This window comes from Zootermopsis nevadensis, unplaced genomic scaffold (genome assembly GCF_977971745.1).
Source record: "Zootermopsis nevadensis isolate Lab colony 2312 unplaced genomic scaffold, Znev_1.0 Znev_ptg000018l, whole genome shotgun sequence".
Lineage (NCBI taxonomy): Eukaryota > Metazoa > Arthropoda > Insecta > Blattodea > Termopsidae > Zootermopsis > Zootermopsis nevadensis.
Window position 1 is genome coordinate 6,425,396 of NW_028259150.1, and position 23,515 is coordinate 6,448,910.

Genomic DNA, 23,515 nt, shown 5'->3' on the forward strand with positions numbered 1-23,515 from the left:
ATAGCTTAGCAATTGCAGTGCAAGCAAAATTAACAGGTATCGATCTTGATGCTAGCTTGAAAGGATCTCTTTTCTACTGTTCATATTTGAAAACTAGAATGTTTCCTGTGGTATTTAACAATAGTCTCTGCAGTAACACCATAAACTTAAATACAGGAGCTGCCCAGTTTATGTCCTGGATGAGCTACGTGCTGTCATGAGTTTTTCTATGGTTTTCCTTAGTCTTTCCAGGCATGTTTTGGAGTATTGCTTTGGGAATGGTGGGGGAAGAATATATATAAACTGTGGGAAAAGTTTAGAGGGAGCACAAAAAATCATTAAATGTTGAACACCCAAAAATATCTCGTACATAACTGGTAATAACTTATAATATTTTTAGCAGAAGTTTTTATGTCCTTTCTAATACTCTCTCAGACATCTTTGAATTTTTTAATCAAAGGATCTGTCAAAGTATCAGTCCTGTTTGTTCTTTTTTATAAAAGTAAATCTTTATGATGTGGTATTGTCAGCTCACTGTTCAGTCCAGAAACTGGAGAGCCATATCTTGATGATTGTCTTCTGCTGCTTATATGTCAGTATGTGACTACAGATCCTCCATATCTGGAGGGTATGATCTTGCTGAGTGACAAGGGACCCACCTAATGAGGGAAACTGCAAATTCTGGTGCTAATGAATGTGTTAATAGTTTCTCACTTGTGTTTAACAGAATTTGCTGTTAGTAAAAGAGTTATCTACTGCAGTTTCCAATTTAGTAGAATAAATAATCTTATGGTTGAAAGACTGCACTGTTATCACTATGTGTATAATCTGTGTAACATAATCTTACTGAGCTAACAACTAAGACGCTGGTATTCCAAGGAAAATATTTCATCAGAAGTCAAACAATGGATGCACCCATGTTGTAACTCAGATGCAGTACATGCTGAGAAGTTTACACATTTCAATAAATCTGTAGAATATTAGGCACTTGGAAAGGGGTAGTTCTGAAAAATGGCGTTTACTTAGGTTTAAACATTCCCTCTGCTTAAACAGGATAGCAGGCATTATGCTGGTTTAATTATGCAATTTGGCGATATGTGTTTCTGTATTTGATTTTCAGAATAGCCATGTTGGAAACAATGGGACATAAACTTACCCTGAACATGTGAATGCACCTTGGGTTTAGTAATATAGTCATGGTGTTCACAGTATACATTCCATTGATTTATTTTGTGTATCTTGCATATATTTTTGTAATATTGATCACTCTGAGTGATGAGAATATTTAGCCTTGTAAGTTTTGTTCTTGTTTTTAAGTGAATAATTAATACAAATAACAAATGAACAAATTTGTTAAAGTAAATAACTGAATAATATGTGAACCTGTTTGCCTAATTAGAAAGGGTGATTGTGGCCTTAAGTCTTAAAAGTTTTGGTACCCTTGGGATTTATTATATATAAGGTATATTTCTACAGTAACATAATTTCTTTTCTAAAATATCTTATACATATTGCCTTACCAGGTATAGAAAATTCTAGGGATAAAGTTACCAACAGTCTTGGTGGACAGATTGAAATGTACCTAGATGTATCTTTTGTAGACTGCAAAGATGAAGTATGATATTTATTAGTGCAGTTTGAGTCATGTGCTTTGTGTTAATTACTAAGTGATGGTAACTCAAAAATAGCATAATTATGCAGCTATGATGTGATCACAAAACTTTTATTTTTTTGGACAACATAGTAACATAAATTTTTGAATGAGTGGGTCATTTCCTGCCATAGGTACCTCCATCACTCACAATTCATTACTTTACAGAATTCTGTATATAGGTGTCCAGTAGAATAGCTCCCCACAACTTGAAACTTGTCAGACATAACCTAAACATTTTATACAGTCACCAAATTTTCAGTTTTAAACATTCAAAAAATGGTACATACTAAATTTACAGGCATGTTTAATGCTTTGATGCTGAAGCTTGTCAAAATAATTTTTAGGTATATTTTATTGTTCTCTATGAAATTTATTTGCAATTGATGAGTAGGTATTAGCATCAAATAGATATATATTCTGCATAGTTGCCGTTTTGTTATTTTACACTATACAAAAGAGTGACCTTGACAAATGCATATTTTTTAGGTCTGTTAGCTCTGTGGAGGAGAGTCCTTGAGTCATTCAGATAAACAAATTTGGTACCATCTAAATACTGTGAATCAGGCATGCTGTGCTAACCTGCTCAATTATTTTAAAAGGATTTTACTTTTTTGAAGCAGTTTAATTTCTTATTCCATACTGTTGACATTCATCACCACTGTTCAGCAAAATTTTGTTTTTTATTATATAAAACACTAGGTATATCTATTGTATGTTGCTGCTTCTGTCACCTTATATGCTTTATTGAACTTCAGGTCTTGGAGCAGGTTCATCATTCTCTGGATGCCCGCGAGGATGCACTGGACTATGTAGAGAGTTTGATCCTACGGTTGCTGGGGATGCTATGTGCACGTCCATCACCACATACAGTACAGGATGTTGAGGAGAGGGTGCGGCGCACATTTCCAACTCCAATTGATAAGTGGGCGCTTTCTGATGCAAAAGAGGCTCTGGATCGTGGCAAGAAGAAATCTCCACTTGTTCTGCCTGTTGACAAAGTCCATCATATGCTGCAGAAGGTGTGTTGACTGGAGCTGGCCAACCGGTCAAGTCACTGGTGGTTTTGTTTACATTTTGCTCTTGTTAATGCAAAATTTGAAATTCTGTGAGAGGTACCATGATACATTAATATTAAGAATTGATTTTAATTGCAGAGCCTAACACAAATTATCCAAACTTGTCTAATCAGTCACGTAATCATGGTCTCTGCCAGATAATATAAGCATAACAAAATTCATGCCAGGAAGTGAATGAATGAAATTTTTGCCTTTTCCCCTTGATTTCATAAATATTCTTGTGTCTTGTGAAACATGCTTCATAGGATAAGGCATGATAAGAGGAAAACATAGTAATGGAACTGTTGAGGTGACAGAATTGGCAGACTTTTCTACATAAAAAGTGAAGTGTTTGAAAAATTATTGTATACAGTTAGTGATGTTTGTTGTTTATGCTTTAGCATGAGTAAAGAACAGCTTATGGACCCATTGTCTGTTTCATGTTTTTTTCTAGGAACAAGGCAACTTGCATTACCTGGGGTTATTATTGGAACACATTATTGTTCAATGATGGATGATAGTGCCATTGTTGGAACACTTACAACTATGGGAATTGAGGCAGTTGTTGGAATATTGTTTCTGTTGTTATCTCTTTTGAGCAAAAGTGATCTAAGTCCACAGTTTCTTTTAGATGTGGTTAGCACCAAGACAACCTGCTTACAACACCCACATTGTGGCAGGAATTTCAGTGTATTGCAAAAAGTGAATATTTCCAAACTTTTTTTAGTGTATAAAACTGCCTGTGTATAAGCATCATATGTTTTGTAGACCTTGCTACTAGGTGGAGATGAGTGGCTCATCTTTATACTTTGATCACTCTGCCAACAGGGAGACCCCATTCTTTAAAGTAGTGGTTGATGCAGTTTATTCCATTGTATTAAAAACAGGTAAAAGGGATAGAAAAGAGTTTTTATTGTTATAATGACCCAAGATGCTGGCAATGTCTTTTCTTGAAAAAATTTATAACTTAACACTAAAATGTATAGGTGTGATATTGAATCACTCTATATAGTCTATGAAACAGAAGACTTGTCTTTGCTCTATATAATTTCTGAATGATTGTTTCAGTGCACTAGATTTAGGGTTGTGCTCATTTGCTTCTTCTGAGTGATACATTTACAGTATCATAAATTTACCAGTACGTATAAGTTTATTGATGAATTAATTTAACTGAAAATTGTATCTTTGTACACCAGTTTATTTGACAGAAGGGAACACAAAGTTTCCTCTTAAAGTAAAAGTCTCTGCCGTGCACAGAAAAATATTCTCGGAAGATATAAATCACTGCAGTGTTCAGCTTCTAGTATAACACATTTAGACTGATTACCATTTTTTCATCAGAAATCTCTTCTATAACTCTGTATAAAAAGAACACTTTTTATTTCCAGGGCAAGCTGTTGTTCTACCTTCTTATACAATCTTTGTGTAAGTGATATATTTTTCTAAACATATTTGTGTTGTGATTTTCAGTATTTGTAAATTTTGTTGTTATCTTTTGCCATAGGAGGTTCTTCAGTACAAAATTGATTCCCAGGTGGCCCTCTATGTTGTTGCTGTGTTGGAATACATCTCAGCTGATATTCTCAAGGTGACATGTCTTTATTCATTCTTACTCTAGTATAATGAAACCCCTTTGTATTCTCCATAGATATTTCCGCAAACATTTTCATAAACCTGGGGACATTTAGTACCTTCTAAGCAATAATATGTGACTGTAGTTAGCATACAGGTAATTCCATAGCTTATGCTATTCACAGTGCAGTATGTGGGGGATTTATGACAGCTTCATTGGCTCCTTGCCCCACAGGTCTATGCTGGGCTAGACTGTATGCCCCAAATCTCAAAATTTTTTGACGTAAATACGTCTATATGGAAGGGTCATTCCGCAAAAAAGTGTAACGAAAAAGTGACAAAAAATGTGTAAGATCCCTATCAACAAATCGACAACAATGTGTAAATATGGACCGACAACAATGGTCAGCTTACGTGCATTGTTATGTTACCTAGGAAACGTCATCTGTTTACTCGGCATTGTTGTGTTACATTACTGCCGTCAACAATCCGCTTTTGTAACAAGATGGATAACATTGAAGATAACATTACATTACTTTACTTTACATTAAATTAAATTACATTACATTACAGAGACGTAAATATAATTTAAATACAGAGACGTATTTACATCAAATTCTCCGGAACCGTGGTTCCAAAGTAACTTTTTTGACTTTGCATTACAGTATCCAAACAATGTAATCCAAGCATTAGGCCTAGATAATATTCCATGTAGGGTGTAATTTGATTTACTCTGAATACAAAATTAATTGTTTGAAGATAAACGCCCAGAGTTGGGTAAGTGGAGCACTTTGGGCAATTTGGTTTTGATGTGTTGGTTTCTTTGTATATGATTTTTTACAAAGTAGTTTTTGACACAGAGTAGTGGTTCATAACTATTCTGGCTATTATACCAGGTCTCCAATTTATGAGGTTACGGTTGTGCTTACATTGCGTTATCGGCTGCTGCTGTTGACGTAGGCGGGACTTGTACGCGTGAGTCGTAGTTCACTGTTACTAGCGGCACCGAAACTGACTCGCCCGTGACTCAGGCGTACAAGTCCCGCCTACGTCAACAGCAGCGGCCGATAACGCAATGTAAGCACGACCGTAACCTCATAAATTGGAGACCCGGTATATGTTTATCTTTTATTTCTTAATTTTTATGCATAATACACCTGAATTTCTGTACTTCAGGCACTAGTAATAAAGAAGAATATGTTTTATCATTGCCTTTTTGTGGATAATTTTTATCATATTACATATTTAAATGAAAGTTAATATGAACAAAATACGTACCAAGTTAGGTAGATTATTTTTTTAGTAAGCTGCGTGGTGCTGCTAGTAACACTACATTAGAACATAACTGGTTATTGTTGTGACTTTGTTTCACAGCTGGCAGGAAATTATGTGAAAAATATCCGCCATGTGGAAATTACATGCCAAGATATCCGTGTTGCCATGTGTGCAGACAAGGTAAATGCTCTATGTTCCAGTACCATATCAGTAGTTTTCATTCATTAAATTAAATTTGTATGTTGTTGTTATTATTATTACCATTATCATAATTTTTAAATATTTATTGATGCCGATAGTAGATCCGAACCATATGGTAGTTTGTCATGGCACAAGAAATTAGCTCAGTTGAATTTAGGTTGGTGGGCTAAATGATCTCACATTTTTATGCATTAATTAAACTCGTGCATTAAAACAATAAGTACATTTCATTTTTTCTCAACACTTACAGATGTGGATGAAATTTTATATCTGAGACCTGCATAAAAAGCTGTTGGTGACAAATTTCACTTTCGTATTTGACCATTAGAATTCCTTCTTTGCATATTGGTATTAAATGAACTCTTCCTTCAAATTTTTTGCTAGTACAAGTATGATAATTATTACAAAAGTTGTAGGCATAAATTGTACTATGACAAGCAAGTACAATTGTAAAATGTTCCTTTACAACTGTTGTATGTGTTGAGATACAAATAGTTCTGGATAAACTGCCATATGTTAGAGATTATCTGGAAGGAAGAGGTCAAACTTCTGGAGGTTGTTAATCGTTGATTGTGTGTAATGGATATTGTATGAGTCTATTGAATTTGTGACAGGTTAACAGACATTCAGAGGTAAACAGCAACAGGAGTAATTTGTGGACACACTTTTTACAGAGCTATTGTTAAGTCTACAATAAAAGTTCAGACTTGTAATTTGTTTTCTTTCTAGATATGCTTGAGTATGGTATTTCATAAATAATATAAGGTATTCTCATCTAAAATTACTTTTGAGTTTTGTCTGCAGCGAATATTCAAACTATGCCTTCAGCTTTGTTATGTAAGTTGATCTATTTTCAAATTGATGGTCCTCCAAATAACTTCTGGGCTATTTCATTTGTTCCACATGATCCAAAATCCATTGCTGCAGTTCATCTCATGTTCTTGTTTTTTCTCTGCATGCCAGCAATTTCATGTGATCCCAGAGATGAATATCTAAGAGGTTGAGAATTGGAGATCTTGCTCACCAGGCATACCAACTTTTGCAGTGTGTAATAAACCTATGGCAAACATGGTTCAGGATGTTTAAATCAGTTGTACATGATATGGATACAGAAATTCGTTATATAATTAGGCTCTGCAAACTTCAAGATGTCTTGAAATTCTTTAGGTACTCACCTGTGGACTGCGTTGTATCATATAAGCAATGTTGTCTTACTGTTGATTTTAATTTTGAGGACAGTCTGATGTGGATGTGGAAGGAAATTCACCAGTTTTTCACATATGTCTATTAAGAGCACTCTTGGCCATTGATTGTAGTTCATATCCTTCAGCAGCGTCTGTTGAGTTGTATCTGCAATATCTGTAAATAAAGTAAATATCTGGATATTCATCGTTTGAAAATTTAAAAGGCATTGTTGTTTGAAGTTAATGTGTGGCACAGAACCATTAAGTACTGATAGTTTTTGGACTTTGTCCATCATCCTATATTCTACAGATAGGTCACTGCATTTCAGGAGCTCAGTCTTCTCCTACCTTCATCCCCTGAAACATCTGTTTGTAGAATATAAAATGAGGGAAAAAGTCTAAAAGAAAATCTGTACCTAACTGTAATATGTCATTGTCAGTACCCTTTAAGATTGTTCTACAAATTATGCCTACATGTCTGAACCATTCACTCTGTGATACTGCTGTCTCTGCCATCACTTCCGACATGACTGTACTACTACCTTCACCAATTATATTAACTGATTTTAAACTTCAACTGTGATTTCTTTGTTAATGTTGATCCTGCTTTTGGTTGCTGGCACCACGTGGAAGTATTCTGTGTTGCAGGGTCAACATTAATATCTTATATTATTTTATCATATAAAGTACAAATAATCCTTAATTGTATATTTATTTGTAGTGTTGAACATTTTACCCAAACTCTCAGTGATACGCATGCACAGGTGGTTATTTACTTTGAATATGCGTAACTTCAGAATAATGGAACTTACAATGCAACAGAATATTACTTTGAACATTTGCAGTAGATTTATGCAACTTCTCTGTCATTTATTCCTCTTATTATTTAACTTTGGGTATCTGTAACCATTATGAATGGCACAGAATAACATTCTTTTCTCAGAATTACTTGCTAACAATCTTCTGAAGTGTGCCCATTTCTTCCTGGGTTGCCTTGTATGCCTGTGATACTGTTTTTTTATTTTCTTTACTGATTATATGTCTAGCTAGCAAATTTAGAATATTTCATAGTTTCCAGGTTTGAGGATTTTGAAACACCATTGAACTAAAGATGTTAGTATTGAATAGGTCTATTATTTATGGATGGGCATAAAAGTTCTGGAACTAGAGTTAGTGTTGTAGTTGCATACTAGGAATACAGAGTACCCAGGAGTACCATGACTGGAGTGGTTCATCATTACAGTGTGCCCAGTCACATCATTATGTCTACAACAGTTCATGATCAAGGACCAAATGGCTGTGCAGTCCTAACGTTCCAGATGCACCCTATGACTTCTCCTTGGTTTAAAAATGAAATTGAAGCTCAGAGGAAAGAGATATAATTGTTTTTGAAATAAAGCAAAATTTGCAGCATGTACTCGATAGTTATGAAAGAAGAGTTTCAGACATATTTCCAATAATGGCAGAATTGCTGGGCTCATTATATTAACTCCCAAGGGGAGTGAGTACTTTCAAGGAGACATATTGCAAATTATGGTCATATAAATCTTTGTTTTAAATGCATTCTCATGACTTTTGTGTACCATTTTGTATGAATCTTACTAGAGAAGTCAAGATTCAGTTCTGCTTCAGACCCCCTAATCTGTAAGTTTCCATAGGATTTCCTAGGACTTGCAGGAAAATGGTAAGGACACTTTTTAAGAAGGAGGTCAAACATACTCTCAACTCCACAACCCCTAAAGAAAAACCAAGCAGGTTTCTGTGGTGGTTTAACACTGCAGATTTGTATGTTGTGTGTATATGATTCAGAGATCAGCTGGATTTTCATGGTTTTTCTCAGTATCATCAAGCAATTGTGAGGGCGAGTAAACAATATTCCAAATTTCTTCTTATTCACTATTCATTGTTGTCTTCTTATCGTGTTTGGTGCTATATAACCTGTACAGTTTAAACATTGTTATTTTTAAATCACTCTGTAGTTAGACAGTCCAGCAGAGGACCTGTAAAATGGTTAATGTAAATTGTGAAATACAGGACAGAAAATTTTCTTTATCAGCTCATGCAGTTTGCCAGCATGGAAAAGGGTACTGATCTCTTAGGCAGCTGCTTGTGAAAGGTATTCTCTGGACTGAATGTTTCCTTTGTTGTGTTAAAAAACAGAACAAATCCTGAGTAAATATTTATGGAATTATGGGCTTGAAATCTCAGGAGAGGAAGTCACATCTTATTTGAAAGCCATTATAAATGCCATAACTTGTTTAGTTGCAGTTTTATTGCTTTAGTTATTATTGATTATGCAATGTATGTACTTTCCATGCGTCCCATTGTGAACCGATATGAACAAATCAGGTGGTATGTAAAACAAAACAAGAAATATTGACATTCATCCCTCCTCATTTTCTACTTTAGACCTGAAACTCACTGTGCCTATATTTGCTTAGTTTCCATGGGTATACAGACTGATTTTTCAGAGTGTTTTTATTGCGATTATCTCGATCTTGCAAACTTGTCTAAACAGAGTTCAGGCTGCTATGTAGGCTTTTGTAGCCTTTGTTATTCTGGATTGTTTATACCATGCCTGTCTATCTGAATGTTGTTTCTTACTTGTGCTTCGGTGGTATTTCTTGCTGCTTTCTGCTAGTATGATATTGAAGGAAAATACAAGTATAACCTATGATGTGTTTGTATGTGAATATTTTTGTGATTTTATGAAACATATTCGAGTTACTGTTTCATTATTAATGAAACATACTTGGATTACTAAAGTTTGGAATCTGTCAGTATTACCACCATGCTTTTTGTTATTGACAAAAGTGTGTGTGTGTGTATAAATAAATAAATATATATATGTATATATATAATTTATTTATTTTTTGGTAAATACATTTTGTTGTATTTTTAAGCACTCCTCCTTCATAACATTACTGTACTTACTTGTGTAAACATATATTTTTCCAGAACCCAGTGTATCCTGACCATTTTTACCGAATTGCATGCATCATCAAAGGAACATGCATGTTACTGTTATTAGTGAATTATACAAATTTGCAAGATCATAAAATATATGTTGATTTCACACAGTTTTATAATTAAAATTGATATTTGGTACCAGTTATAGAAAATTTTAGTAGATTTATTTACTTTATGAAAAATTTGGGTTGAAAGCTGTTTTTAATTACATTTGTTTAGGTAATATGTTTTACATAGAAATGACATAAGTAAATACAGTAATATGTCTAGTTAAGATTTACCAAAGAAAAATATTTGTAAATTGTTTTTTAAAACCTGAAAAATCATTTTTTGTGAGATGTGACATATGTGGTGTAGAGAACTTGATAATTATAAAAAATAAGTCCAGAATACTGAGGTGTAACAAAAGTCACATAGCATGGTATTAGCATACTCTACAAATGCTACTATTTCCCCATCAACAACAGTTCTCTTATATTCTTTTCCAGTGACATGCACAGCTTTCTAATTAAAAGTCAGTCCAGATATTATATCAGCTGCAGGAGTATTTGTCCATGGTGTGAAACAATGCAGATTTCATTAATTTATTTTCACTGTAAATGAATAACTTGTTCATTTCAAACAATTAATTTGTATAACTGGTTTTTGGGGATAAGCTGCTTCAAATGTTGAAGGTTTTACAATGTTTCAGCAACACAGTTTCTAGGTTTAGGAAGTCTTATATAGATCAACCAATAGGTGATGAGTAGTTTGTGAAGGATATGATTGGAGGAGCATGATGGTAAGATGGCTGGCTCCTGGGTTGTAGTGAAATTATGAGTTAGAATATGTACTGTGTATTATAAAGGTTAAATTTATTAAGTTTCTTTAATTGGAGTAATTTTTACTTTATCCTATCAGTTACGAAAGAATTATTTCACCTTTGAAGTTGAAGGTTGGTAATAATAATCTCACTTAAGATCTAATATTTTACAAATACAAAATTAGGCTTTAACTTGAAGTTTTGCATTGTCATCATACATTGTTGATGTGGTCTTATAAGTTGTAACACCATATGAACTTGTAGGTAGCTGCCAATATTTTGGAGAAATGTACTATCTTCATCTTTACAGCTGAAGTGGAACGTTGGTGTCTGCCTATAAGTCCACATGGCATTATGACTCCAAAGCCCAACATTAACATCTTCACTGCCTTGAGAACCTCAAATATCATTGTACATAGATTTTCGACAGTGCCTCCCTATTTTCTCAGTCCTCCCTAACGCACTTCTCATTTGTTCATGTCCACTCTTTTCTACACACACACACTCTTTTTGTATCACCGCTTGGTCTCTCTACATAGTCCTTGTTTATGTGACTTCAATTTTATACTTTCCAAGAATAACTACTCTTGTTATCAATGCACATGTAACATATGTCCATACTAGTGTATCCTTTATCTTGGACTATTTGTGAAAAACTTTGTAAAATGTGGTTTTGCACCATTTGCAAATATTCAGTGCATAATCTTCAGATTTTAGGCATATTCTATGTGCAAATAAACTGCCAACTATATTCTTTGGGAAACATTTTTATCCCCCTTTCATACATGTGATCTATGCTACGTTCAAGTAAGTATTGTTAACTCAAAGAATGTCACAGTTTGGTTTGGTCTTAATGAGCGGAAGTGTAACTTGAAATTTTGGAAATGATTCATTTTCACTTGTGCTGTACATAATATGAACAGAATATGTTAATGTAGTAAAACCTGCTTATAACAGAATCATAAGAGAACTGAGAATATTTCCTTTTATCAAAGGCACTTAATCATAGATAAAAGAAAACTGACACAGTGCACACCCCTGTATTTATGATCTAAATTACAAACCATAAATTTATGTCACTGTTTGCTACACTGCTACAGATGAGTGCTCATTTTAAATTAATTGTATTTATTTATTCTTTTTCCTCTTTCTGTCCTTTCCTCAAAAGTAACCTAAAATAATAAATATTAAAGCTAGTTTTCCATAATGGTTTTTGTTTTTTCTGTTTCTCTTTATTGAGGTAACTGTCACATTTATTTCAACTTTACATTTTCAGGAACATAAACATTTTGCTATAAAGAGAGAGTGTTTGCTTAATTGAGGTAATAGCACTTAGCCATGGATGAATACATTTGCAATCTAAAATTATGCCTGGGAGATAAAATTTAATTGCTGCAAATCACACATGGAAACTAAGTCATTCATATCTCACATATCTATTATAACAGTGTAATGTGACACACATGGACAAAACCAGAACTTATGAAATTGTAATTTTATCCCTTCTTTAGTTTCCTTTCTTTCTCTTTTTACTGTGAGTTTGTCCCAATGGTATGTTTTGTGTGGTGCAACATTGGTCGTATGTTGGTTGCTGCATGAGTAGACAATGGCAGGGCTATACATGCTGCACTGAGACATAGAAATGTGACGAGTGTTGCAGTGTGATTTTAGCAAGCCCTGTTTATGCTGAAAATGATTATAAGCAGTTAAAATAAGTAGATATCATTTAAATGTTAGGTTATGTTAATGACCAAATAATAATTTCTGGCCACATTAGTAGCCACTCAAAATAGTTTTTTGAAACTTCCCTCATGATTTAAATAATATTTATTTGTAATTGTAATAAGTTGCTATAGTGAGTGGTAGAAAGTTCCCCCTTTGTTTTGGAAATGTAAGATAAATAAACCAAAATACTTTTTATTTATATTTGTTATTGAAATGTTCTTTATTGGTGCTTTTAACAAATATGAGGAACTGGAGTAAATTTAGAGTAAAGATGGATTTACTGTAAGGGATTTCATAGTCCCAGAATTATATTTTTTTATCTAGTAGTTGGTATCTTACATACCAGTAGGTATAATTATATAATATAATATATATTATATAATTATATATACCTTCTTCATAATGTCGTGTTTCAAAATAGCATCCATTTGCAACCTATTTATGAAGTGTGTTTAATACTTCTAATTTTTTCTTGCAATATTGGAAGAGTGGATAGTGGGTATTGTCCAAACTACAGTTATAGTTTGTGGTTTAGTCAGTTAAATAAGGTGCCCATGATTTTAGGACATGGTGTAAATAGTAAATAGATTTGGCCTACATTCTAAAGTAAATGTCATCTTCAGAAGCTGGCTTCAGCCCTGAGGATGAAGTATGTTTCTCTGAAATGTTATCTACCTACAAGTCCACATGGTGTTGCTGCTTAGAAGACCAACAGTGATGTGTGTTCATTTATCAATAGTGTATGCACAGTTAAGCATTATTTAATAGTATTTAAAGGTAAAAGTTAAAGAAAAGTTGCCCCTGTGCCTCTCCATTATATCATGGAGGGATATAGGGGGCATGGTGGTAGCACACCTCACATTTAAACATTGGCACTAGAAAGTAGGAAGTGGTCACCTTCACACTCTGACATCTTCACTCTCCCTCCCCCTAGAAACATATGTGCCGTGAGGGAATCAAGCCCTAGTTATCAGTCATATAGCCATCACTTTGTACTGGTCAGAACAAATGGTTTTCAAGTAAATTGTCTGTTGATTTTGGTCTTCTGGATTGTGACACTGTGTGGTCTTGTAGGTAGTTGCCAGAGTCTTAGAGGAACAGTGGTAATCATCTGGAATATCACACAGTGTCACAACCTGGAATATTGCAGTTGACATCTTCACCACTGTGAGAATCTCAGAATTGTTTGTTCTTTGAATCCTGCAAAGGAAAAGTGCTGGAGGAGCACTGTTAATTACGATGATTGCTAGCAGTGTCCTTGCGTGAATGTTACAATAGTGAAAGGCAATTCATATTACTGTTAATTTTAATATGACTTCTTAAATTGCATGACAGAATTTTAGAAAGGTTGCTAAATGTGTGGTATAGATTTAAATTTTCAACAAAATCTGAATATTATATGTGGTTGTCTTTATTTGAGGTTGGGTTAGATTATCAGAAGTACAAAAAGTCTTGATCCTTAAACTGAATTACACAGTTATCAAACTAAAATGTAAAAGATGTGATAGGCTGAGTAATGTGTACTTGTTACTTGCAGTGTGTTTTTGAGGTACAACTTTTATTAACCTTTATCAGCCATGCTTCCATACTTATTCCTGATCTATCTGGCCATGTGTCAGAAGTATTCATGTTGCACATCATTGTTGGTTCTTCTCATTTTATTCTTCAGTTCATGGTAATTGTTTTAAATGGAATGCTGATAAAAAATCTTAGTCTTAGAATATTATGTTCTTATTTTTTATTAAAAGTGTAAAAATTATGCTTTTTTAAATTATAACTGGTGTTTCTTTATTCCATGTTAATTCAGGCAACATTTAATTCTGTCTTGTTACTTGAACCCTTCAAGATAACTTGAAGACCAATTCTGTTTTTATGTTGTTTGAATGAGGTATTTCACAAAGGTACATTGCGTTCCGTCTGTTGAATTTCTTTTGAAGAACATGATCATGCTGTCAGCTGTCACATATCTACATGTTTGTAAAAGAACAGGGAATTTCATGCTTTTTCTGTTACTGTCATTGGTTTGGTGACAACTGACTAAAGATTGTGTGAAACGTGAAACAGTATTACATTTATTGTGTTGATAGTCTTGGATCTGCATTCCAAATTGTTTTATCTGACAGCCAGAGGGCTGATTTATGTGTCTTTAGAATGTACCATTTTATCCTTGAAATAGTATGTTTAAGTATACTTGTAAACTTCTCAAAAATTTCTCTCTCATAGATAATGGATGGTATTACTTTCAGAGGTAAATAATTGAATTTTTAAGCTCATTCCAACATTATATTTAATATGGCATTAATCCATCTGTGAAAGTGGTTAAATTGTTATAGGAGCAGAAATATTAGCTTTTGGTTGTGGATAATATTTTTAGTCACTTCAATGGAATGTGGTGAAGTATTTTAGTAGGATATATTTTTAAAATAAATTCACTTGAATTTTTATTGGATTTGTTTTATAAAATTGTTCATATTTCTTGTCATATAAATAGGTCCTCATGGACATGTTCTATCAAGATGAGGATGCCAGTGGAGGTGGGGGTCTGTCAGGAATTGGTGTGATGGATGGCACTGATCCTGTCACACCTCGAACTTCTCTCACTTACGAAGAGGTTGTTAAGGATCTCATACATGATGAAAAACAGTATCTTCGTGATTTACACATGATCATCAAAGTTTTTAGGGAAGAAATTGCAAAGTTGGTAGCAGGTGACTCTAAGGTAAATTTTAATAAATTAAATTGAAGGAGACCTTACTGAATTATAATTTTTGTGCTCTTTATTCTGATTTGGGGAACCTACTTACTCTAATAGGTGGTGAACTGCTAATTTAGGCTCAGTCTTGTAGTATGGAGAAGTTACTGAAGATGTGAGCATCATTCCATTACAAATAAGAAAGCTTTCTCTATATGGCTGTGATACAGATTATCTGCTTTTTATTCTTATCCTGGGATTGAGGAAATAATTTTGGCAGTTTATTAGTTTGTTATTAGTTTGTTATTAGTTTTCTTGCAAAGGTATGAAAGAAAGGTTGTAGAGCTGTAGGTTAATGTAAATGCTCTTATCTTCTTTACCTGAAGGTACAATTCTTCTTGTTCTTAGGAACATTATCTTTTTATAATTTACAAGGAAAAGTAATAAATTAAAGGAAATTTTAGTTTGTGTTCAAGGTGGTGTTTCAGCACTTAAGAAGATAGCAGGTGTAACCGGTATGAATTGTCCCTCATTTGCTGAAGGAGGATTTTAAGATTATTGACCAAGTCAGTTTTTGGCCAAATTTATAACTTTAACTAAAATTATGATTTTAAAGTGTGCACTGATTCTCACTTCTCTTGAATGTCAGTAGAACTGTGTATTTTCTGGTATCTGTCCAAATTATCAGATATGAATTTCATCGTATTTTTAGCCTCACCCTCTGTACATGTGTTGGACCCTGTGTAATCATATTCTGTAATTAGCACCATGGTGCTAAGTCTTTCTGGGCCCCTATCCAGAGTCATTTTATATGTGTGAAACTCTTTATATGTTTGCTGCAGCTAATTTCTGTATGTGCTTGTAGGAACTTGATGCTATGTTCAGCAATATCATGGATATCTATGAGCTGACAGTGACACTGCTCGGTTCACTGGAGGATATGCTGGAGATCAGTGAGGAGAAGCAGGTCCCAGCAATAGGCAGCTGCTTTGAAGAGTTGGCTGAGGTAAAACATTATCTCATAGCCAAGAATCTCGTAAGGTGCAGGTGAAGTGATTTGTTTACATCAGCCCTCTACTCTTGTAATAGAAAGATAACAGTAACATAAGGTCTGCTTATGGTCTTCGAAATAGGTGAATTGGGATCTGATTTACAGAGTTATATTTATCCTTATAATATGTTTGCCATGATAACATTTAATCCATTGTATTCTTATTCCTCTTCAAAGAGTGAGTGGTCTGAGGTTCGGAAGTGAAATCATTCATTTCATCTACTTCTGGACATTTTTCAGCTGCAACAGCAGTGTATGTATTTGCCATTTTAGGGATTCTGTCTTCATGTGTTCTCCCTATATGCTATCTCCAATGTGACATAATTTGTGTTGTATTTATATTTTGTGGTTTGCTTCTTCTCTACCAATAGTGATCTAAGCAGCCTCGTGTTATTATCATTTAATTTTTAATTACTATCTACATTTATTAATGTTCATATTCAGGATCTTAAAATTATATTGATGTTCAGGCTTGAAAGGGTTTTCCAATTCTTTGAGAAAAACATTCATCATCTCTGGTGTTTATCATTATTTATTTATTGTAATTAATTCCTTTGTTTTTAAAACTTGAATATTAGAAGGAGAAAATTATGTGACTGGGTGAAGGTGACATTTTTATTGTTAATTTATTTTCAAGTCAGTTGTGTCTCAGGCCTCAGAACTCTTTAAATTAGTACAGAATGCCCAAAACTAAATTTTATGACATTGTATCTTGATTTTCAGAAAGGACAATATCAGTTTTCTTTCTTTCTTTTTTCCTCCCTCTCTCTCTCCTCCCCAGGAATACACATTATCAGGTTTTGTTTGTTAGTTTATTTCATGACAACAACTGCATGGTTTATATGATGCCAAATGGTGGACTGGCTGTGAATGATGACATAGCCATGGCCTGTTTTACAGTAGTACTGGAGCAAAACCATGAGAAACCTCAGGAAACATGTGATGTGGTCTGAGATTAAACTTAGGGTTTCAAAATATGATGCTGTAGGTCTAATTACTCAGTTGAAATATTTGGTCCTTAAGTATAGGTATAGTATTTATTTGTGAATTTGTGATTTTGGAATAAGTACAGAAAATGATTTCCTGAAATAATTGAACATATTTCAGAATTATGTAACAAACTGTATGACCCTTGTTAAAGTTAATTTTCTGTGATTTCATTATATTAGTAAAGCATTATTTTTTATAAAGAGTTTAAAGCATATGGTTATTTCTATATACTCTCAGTTTCCTCAGTTATTATAATGAAGCACACTTAAATCTGGCAATGCAGTGTGCATAATATTTTGATGATTATCCACATTTTAAATTCCGTGGAGTTTTGAAGAAGACGGCCATTACCGTACTCACCACCATGAGAACCTCAAATCCCACTTCACAGTTTTTTTGTGTTTTTTTTGGTATTTTATACAATGTATATTATTGCATTACTCTGCTGTAAATTTGTGAATAATGAATTTGCAAGAAATGCTTTTAATTTAATTGTAATTTAGTACTTTGGGACAATAACTTAAACAGTCGCTGTACAACCATGAAAATGGTGACTTTATTGGCAGCTAATTCTTTTAAAATTAAATCTCTCTCACTACTTGCAGTACATTGTCTTTCTTTCTGCATGGTTACCTGCATGGAAGCCAATATATTTCTTCTTGCATAAGTAAGGAATCCATAAAATTTGTTTTGGGACACTGTAGTAATAATTTTGTAGTATGTAAGAAATCTTCAGTTGAGGTTCTAACTTCAGATATGTTGCATTTGTTTTAGGCTGCTGAATTTGATGTATATGGCCGCTATGCCAAGGACATTATTCAGCAGCAAAGTCGAGATGCTCTCACACGGTTGATTAGTCAACCTGAGGTGTCTGATGCACTACAGTCAGCAGGTCATGGATTTCGGGAGGCTGTGAAATATTATCTGCCTAAACTTCTTCTTGGACCAGTCTGGCATTGTTTCCTTTACTTTGAATATATCAAGGTAAGTTAAACTTGAAAACTTAGCTGCAGTTTTCTTGATTGATTGCGGGAATTACATTCTGGCATGCTCTATGCGGGTATCCATTGCCATGGAGAAGGATTAGTTTCTTTGTGAGCAAGCCAGGGCATTTCGTCCATATGGCATTCTTCAGGTATGTTAGTGTTGTACAGTAGAAATCTGCATTCAGTATTGCCTCCTGTTTCATGAATTAAAAAGAGAATGTCCTGTGCATTCTACCCAAAATTCTATCAACAATACTTTCCCTACAGACTGCAGTGTTTTAAAACTTCTTGTGTGGACGATACTACATTTGGTGTTATAATGGAGTGACAATCTCACATTTCATTACTGATGATGATAAAAGGTTGACTGAATTTTGGGATGTACATGGCTTCGTCTCCTTAGACAACTGAAAAGCCTTTCAAAGGAAAATGCTTCTAACATGATGGAAAGGTGAAAACCAACCAAATGGTTGCAGACAGCGACACCTGATTCTTCTCCATTAGAATAAAGCAGATGGTGTATTTCTGAGTCTTTTCTCAACTTCTCATGGTGATTATGTGAAGAAACAGGAGATTTGTCCATTAACATTTTTGTGTTGGATGTCTGTGTCGTAGTAATAAATGTGAGTGTTGCACAGTACTGAGTGTTACTTATTGAACACACCATGTAGACTTTCTCTGTTATCTGTAATTTTTGTCATAATCTTGCAATGAAACATTTGCTCAGCCAATTGAAGTAAAATTAATCTTATTTATAATAAATTCAGATCCTCCATCGATTAACACTAGGTGATGAAGATGGTGAAATTTTAGAGCAAGTAGAAGGGCTGCTTCGACCTTTGCAGATGGAGCTTAAACAGACTGTTGGCAGCTTGCCTAAAAAGTAAGTTATTGTGAGCATCATAAAAATAATTTTGTGCTTAAATATTTAATATTTGTCCTTGCTATGTCTAAACAATGTAACAATGAACTTTCATTTGTAGAGAGACTGGGGTTCGGATACATGGGCGTGCAAGAAGACAGGCAGCACTTGAAAAGACAAATGAACTTCAAAAATCTATAGATGGTTGGGAGGGTAAAGACATAGGCCAGTGCTGTAATGAATTTATTCGAGGTAAGTAAATGCATAATCAGTTCACCAGTTTGTATCAAGAGATAAGAATGTGAAGTTGAGAAAGGTGGAAATTCACAGAAAAAATGTGTTTTCTGCAACAAAGATTTGTTACGAATATGGGTCTTCTGGGTTGTAGCACCATGTAGTATGGTAGAAGTTTACCAATGTTTCAGAGGTCCATACTGCCTCCATCATCAGGGCGATGATCACGGAGCTACAACCCAGAAGACAGCCATCTTCAGACTCACCACCATGAAAACCTCAGATCCTACGTAAAGTAACAACTGTGTATATATTCATGTCTCATTACCAGACTGCAGGATAGAATCATTGTATCAGGGTAACTAATAAAGCACTTAAGAATGTGGCAGACTTCAAGTATTTGGAAACAGTGGTAACAAATCAAAACAAAGCAATTAAGGGCAGACTAAACTTTGAGAGTGCTTGCTACCATGCAGTTCAAAATCTTTTGTCGCCTTGTGTGGTATCAAAATCCCTGAAGATTAAAATATGCAGAACTGTAAGTGTACCAGTTATTTTGTATGAAAATGAAACATGGTGTGTCACATTGAGGGTAAAACATAAATTGAGGGTGTTCATAAATAGGGTGCTTAGAAGAATATTTGGTCCTAAGAGAAATGAAATGACAGGGGATGATCAAATCAAGGAGGATGAGGTGATTGATACTATTATCTTCTTATGAAAGACCCCCACTTACGAGTCACAGAATTTGGATAAAAAGTGTGTGAATTACAAAATATGGTATTCTTAATCAAGTTGCATCTGTCTATTGGGTCGTGTCCTCAGGGTTTTGATGCGCCTTGACTGGGAATGCTAGAATTTTAAAGTCAATTGCCCTTGCCTGCTGTTTGTAATACATGCTTATTTTAACAATTGCTGCAGTGTACACATTCTCAAAAATCATCTTGTATGTACATTTTGCATGTTATATTTTGTGTCTACAATGGTGCATATGTATCCTATACAAAAGTGAACTCGCATATTTTGTGTATAACAAAATACTGTATAATGTTGTTGATTATAAAAACATTGACCATGATATTGTAGGAGAAACCCTTATCTTATATCACTCTAGATAGATTATTTCAGTTCTCCAATCATACAAAAGTAATACATTTATTTCCTGTAGATGCTATCGAAATGTTACTTAAATTGATATGTGACGAATGAATGAATATGTGCTGTTTCAGAGGATGTACTTCGGAAGGTGGGCAGTGGACGACGGCTTACAGAGAGGCGTGTATTTCTCTTCGATGGGCTCATGATATTGTGTAAACCTAACAGTAAGCGAGCTTCTGTTTCTGTCACGGGACCAGTTGGTGGAGAGTATCGTCTTAAGGAGAGGTTCTTCATTCGTAAAGTGGAGATTATCGATCGTGAGGACACTGAAGGTGTGCAGCTTTGTAATAGTCGTATGAAAATACTAATCAGTAAAGTATCATGTTTATTTATATCAGATTTAGTCACAGTCTGATTATACTTTTGTTTATTTTAAAAATGGTAAATAAAAATTGGATGCACAAGTTGAGCTATATACAGGAATAAAGTGCTGTAATGTGTGTTTAGAGCTGTGATTTTCTTGTTGGTGTTATTTTCTAGAACTGAAAAATGCTTTTGAAATTGCTCCTCGAGTCCAGCCTAATGTTACACTTGTAGCAAAGTCTCCTGAAGACAAAAATAACTGGATGGCTGATCTCATCATGCTTAATACGAAGAGGTATGTTTCATTTCTTTCTGTGTGTAGTGTAAAGATCAGAACTAGAATGCTGTGGTGCAAAATGTGATTAGTATCTCAGCTGGTGATGAATTCAATGGTTTTATGAAACTGTGAATTTATCACTTTGTTAACAGGAACCTGCATTTGACCTTATCCTTTACCATTTGTCTAGTCCGTACCTACTTAGGATCCCATTTAAAAATTTTATCTGTGCCTAGGTATTCCAAGTAGTCTTCCCTTTAAACTTTCCAGCCACAGTTTTTAATTAATTTTAGCCATGTATGTGTCTTGGCCTCTGTCTCTCCTAGGTCCAAATATATGCCTAAGTACTTGTTCTCAAACACCCTTAGATATTCAGGTATTCACTACAGTTTTAGAATCTGCTATGTATTAAATGTGTCATCCATTTACTGAATTTGAATGGATAATTAATGGCGCCACAACATGTGCTTACATTTTTGTCTGTAGGTTTTTATTTTATAAATGATTGTATAAATTAATTTTATTTTATTGAATTGTGTAGGACTGTATTAGAAATATAAAGGACCCCTCTTATCACAGCTTTTTTCCCACCCTTGGAGTCATAAACTTCCAGAATTTGCTACACACACAAGTTTGTCAAAGCTCAAAATGGTTATACACTATGAAACTCATGTTCAAAATGTATAAGATTAACAATTCAGGCCAAATGACCGTGTTTAGCACACTTTTTTAGGAAGTAATTTTTTGGTTTTGATGCTGATTATGAGAATTGTTGTTTTCCAACCTTTCTTCAGGGGAATGCAGAAATATAGTAATGATTATATGCATGGTGATTTTAATAATAGTTTTATTTGTTTTTATGCCTTCTTTTACACTGCTCAGATGACAGCCATCTTGATTGGTAATCCAGCATTGTCTTCACTTTTACATGCCATTATGCATACAGGTGGACTAAATTGTGCTTGCTTTTTTCCTTTAGTATGTTAGAACGCACTCTGGACAGTATTCTATTGGATGAAGAGAAGAAACACCCTTTACGCTTGCCTTCACCTTCAATATACAGATTTGCAGAGGCAGACTCTAAATCTAATATAGTACTGGAAGAGCGGGAAAATGCAGGAGTACCTCTTATAAAGGTGAGACAACAAAGCTATCTTGGTAATTATTTGAGCTATAATTTACTTGTATAGATTTGTAAAAGTCTGAAGTGGACTAGATATTTCCTGGAACATGGTACCAATTTATAAAATATGAACACCATTTAATTGTGATGTTTTCAACCTCCACTCAGATAGCACATATATCGTTAATTTTTTGTACTGTCATTGTAGTAAGGAACAAACTTGTGATATAGTACGAGACATAATTGCACCAGTAAGTCTCTGTAATTTGCATTAATACTGTATTGTCACATAAATATGTATATTTTTTTGTATTCCACTGCTTCACATTTAAAGATTTGGGAGCAGCACTGTTGTATTAAAACAGAAAGGTGTAAAAGGCAATAGTAAGATTACATTTTTTTCATTCTGGATTTTCTAATTTTGTAGATTAGCCTGCTATTTCTTCCATGTCTTCAGTTATGATTAGTTGAAATCGATTCAGTGATTGTTCTTTTGAGGGAGTAGGAGCTATTAAAAAAGTCACCATGGTTATTAATGCAGGCATACTATTGATGCACCAATTGATGGATATTCTCTGCAAAGAATTATCTGGGGTGCTGCTTGAACCACTACAGCACTGTGGTCTTGACATCTTGGTCTGACCCAAATCAACTGTCCTGTAGTTTAGTACTGATGTTCAAGGGCCGTGACATTGCCATTAATGCATGTTACCATTTTGAAACCCTCCATGACCGCTGTATTACCATAATGAGAATGTGTATGATTATGCTTGCAAGGGATGTCACCATGTTGCACAATATGGCCCATCCCAATGTGACGTGCACTGTCCAGGATGTGCTCTGGTACATATGTTCATCACCTGCAAGAAAGTGGTAAAGGGTTCTAGATTTTGGTCAGATGAAGACATCAAGTCAACAGTAGTGTAATGTTTCTGGCAGCAGCCCAGGGAATTCTGTACGAAGGGGATCCATTGGCTGGTGCATCAGTGGGATTTGTATCTCAGCACACACGGGGACTCTTTAATGACCTCTGCTTCTTCACCCAGGACTGTCCCTGAATGGGTTTCATTTGAACAACCATCATGTAATAAGTCTGATGCAAGGTTCCGTTATATTTTGGTGCCTTATGCCTGCAATATTTCTTGTATTCTGTAACAGGGTGCAACACTATACAAGTTAGTGGAGAGGTTAACGTATCACATTTATGCTGATCCTATGTTTGTAAGGACATTCCTCACCACATACCGTAGCTTCTGCTCACCCCAGGTAAGCGTATGTGCTACTCTACTAACATGATTTATTTTAAATTTCTAGTATGTGGGCATAGTAGGCTTAATTTCAATCCCAGATGAGAACTGGATGCAGATTTGCCTATGCACAGATCAAATGATTTGCTCCTACTAATGCTTTAATTTTGGAAGT

At 34.4% G+C, this 23,515-nt stretch overlaps 1 protein-coding gene across 3 annotated transcripts in view; it reads left to right on the forward strand.

Moving 5' to 3' along the window:
* Sos (Son of sevenless guanine nucleotide exchange factor) overlaps positions 1–23,515 on the forward strand; it is a 41,284-nt gene that overhangs the window by 1,308 nt on the left and 16,461 nt on the right. Inside the window, exons 2-13 of one of the 3 annotated variants that reach the window (XM_022070486.2) lie at positions 2,389–2,652; positions 4,193–4,276; positions 5,635–5,715; positions 14,909–15,136; positions 15,975–16,115; positions 17,925–18,134; positions 18,904–19,019; positions 19,120–19,250; positions 20,462–20,662; positions 20,871–20,988; positions 21,950–22,106; positions 23,252–23,359. In XM_022070486.2, coding sequence (XP_021926178.2) covers positions 2,389–2,652; positions 4,193–4,276; positions 5,635–5,715; positions 14,909–15,136; positions 15,975–16,115; positions 17,925–18,134; positions 18,904–19,019; positions 19,120–19,250; positions 20,462–20,662; positions 20,871–20,988; positions 21,950–22,106; positions 23,252–23,359 — 1,839 coding nt within the window. Of the gene's footprint in view, positions 1–2,388; positions 2,653–3,557; positions 3,576–4,192; positions 4,277–4,622; positions 5,038–5,634; positions 5,716–14,908; positions 15,137–15,974; positions 16,116–17,924; positions 18,135–18,903; positions 19,020–19,119; positions 19,251–20,461; positions 20,663–20,870; positions 20,989–21,949; positions 22,107–23,251; positions 23,360–23,515 lie in introns of those variants that run through there. The other 2 variants (XM_087351224.1, XM_087351225.1) reach the window with 2 other exon arrangements.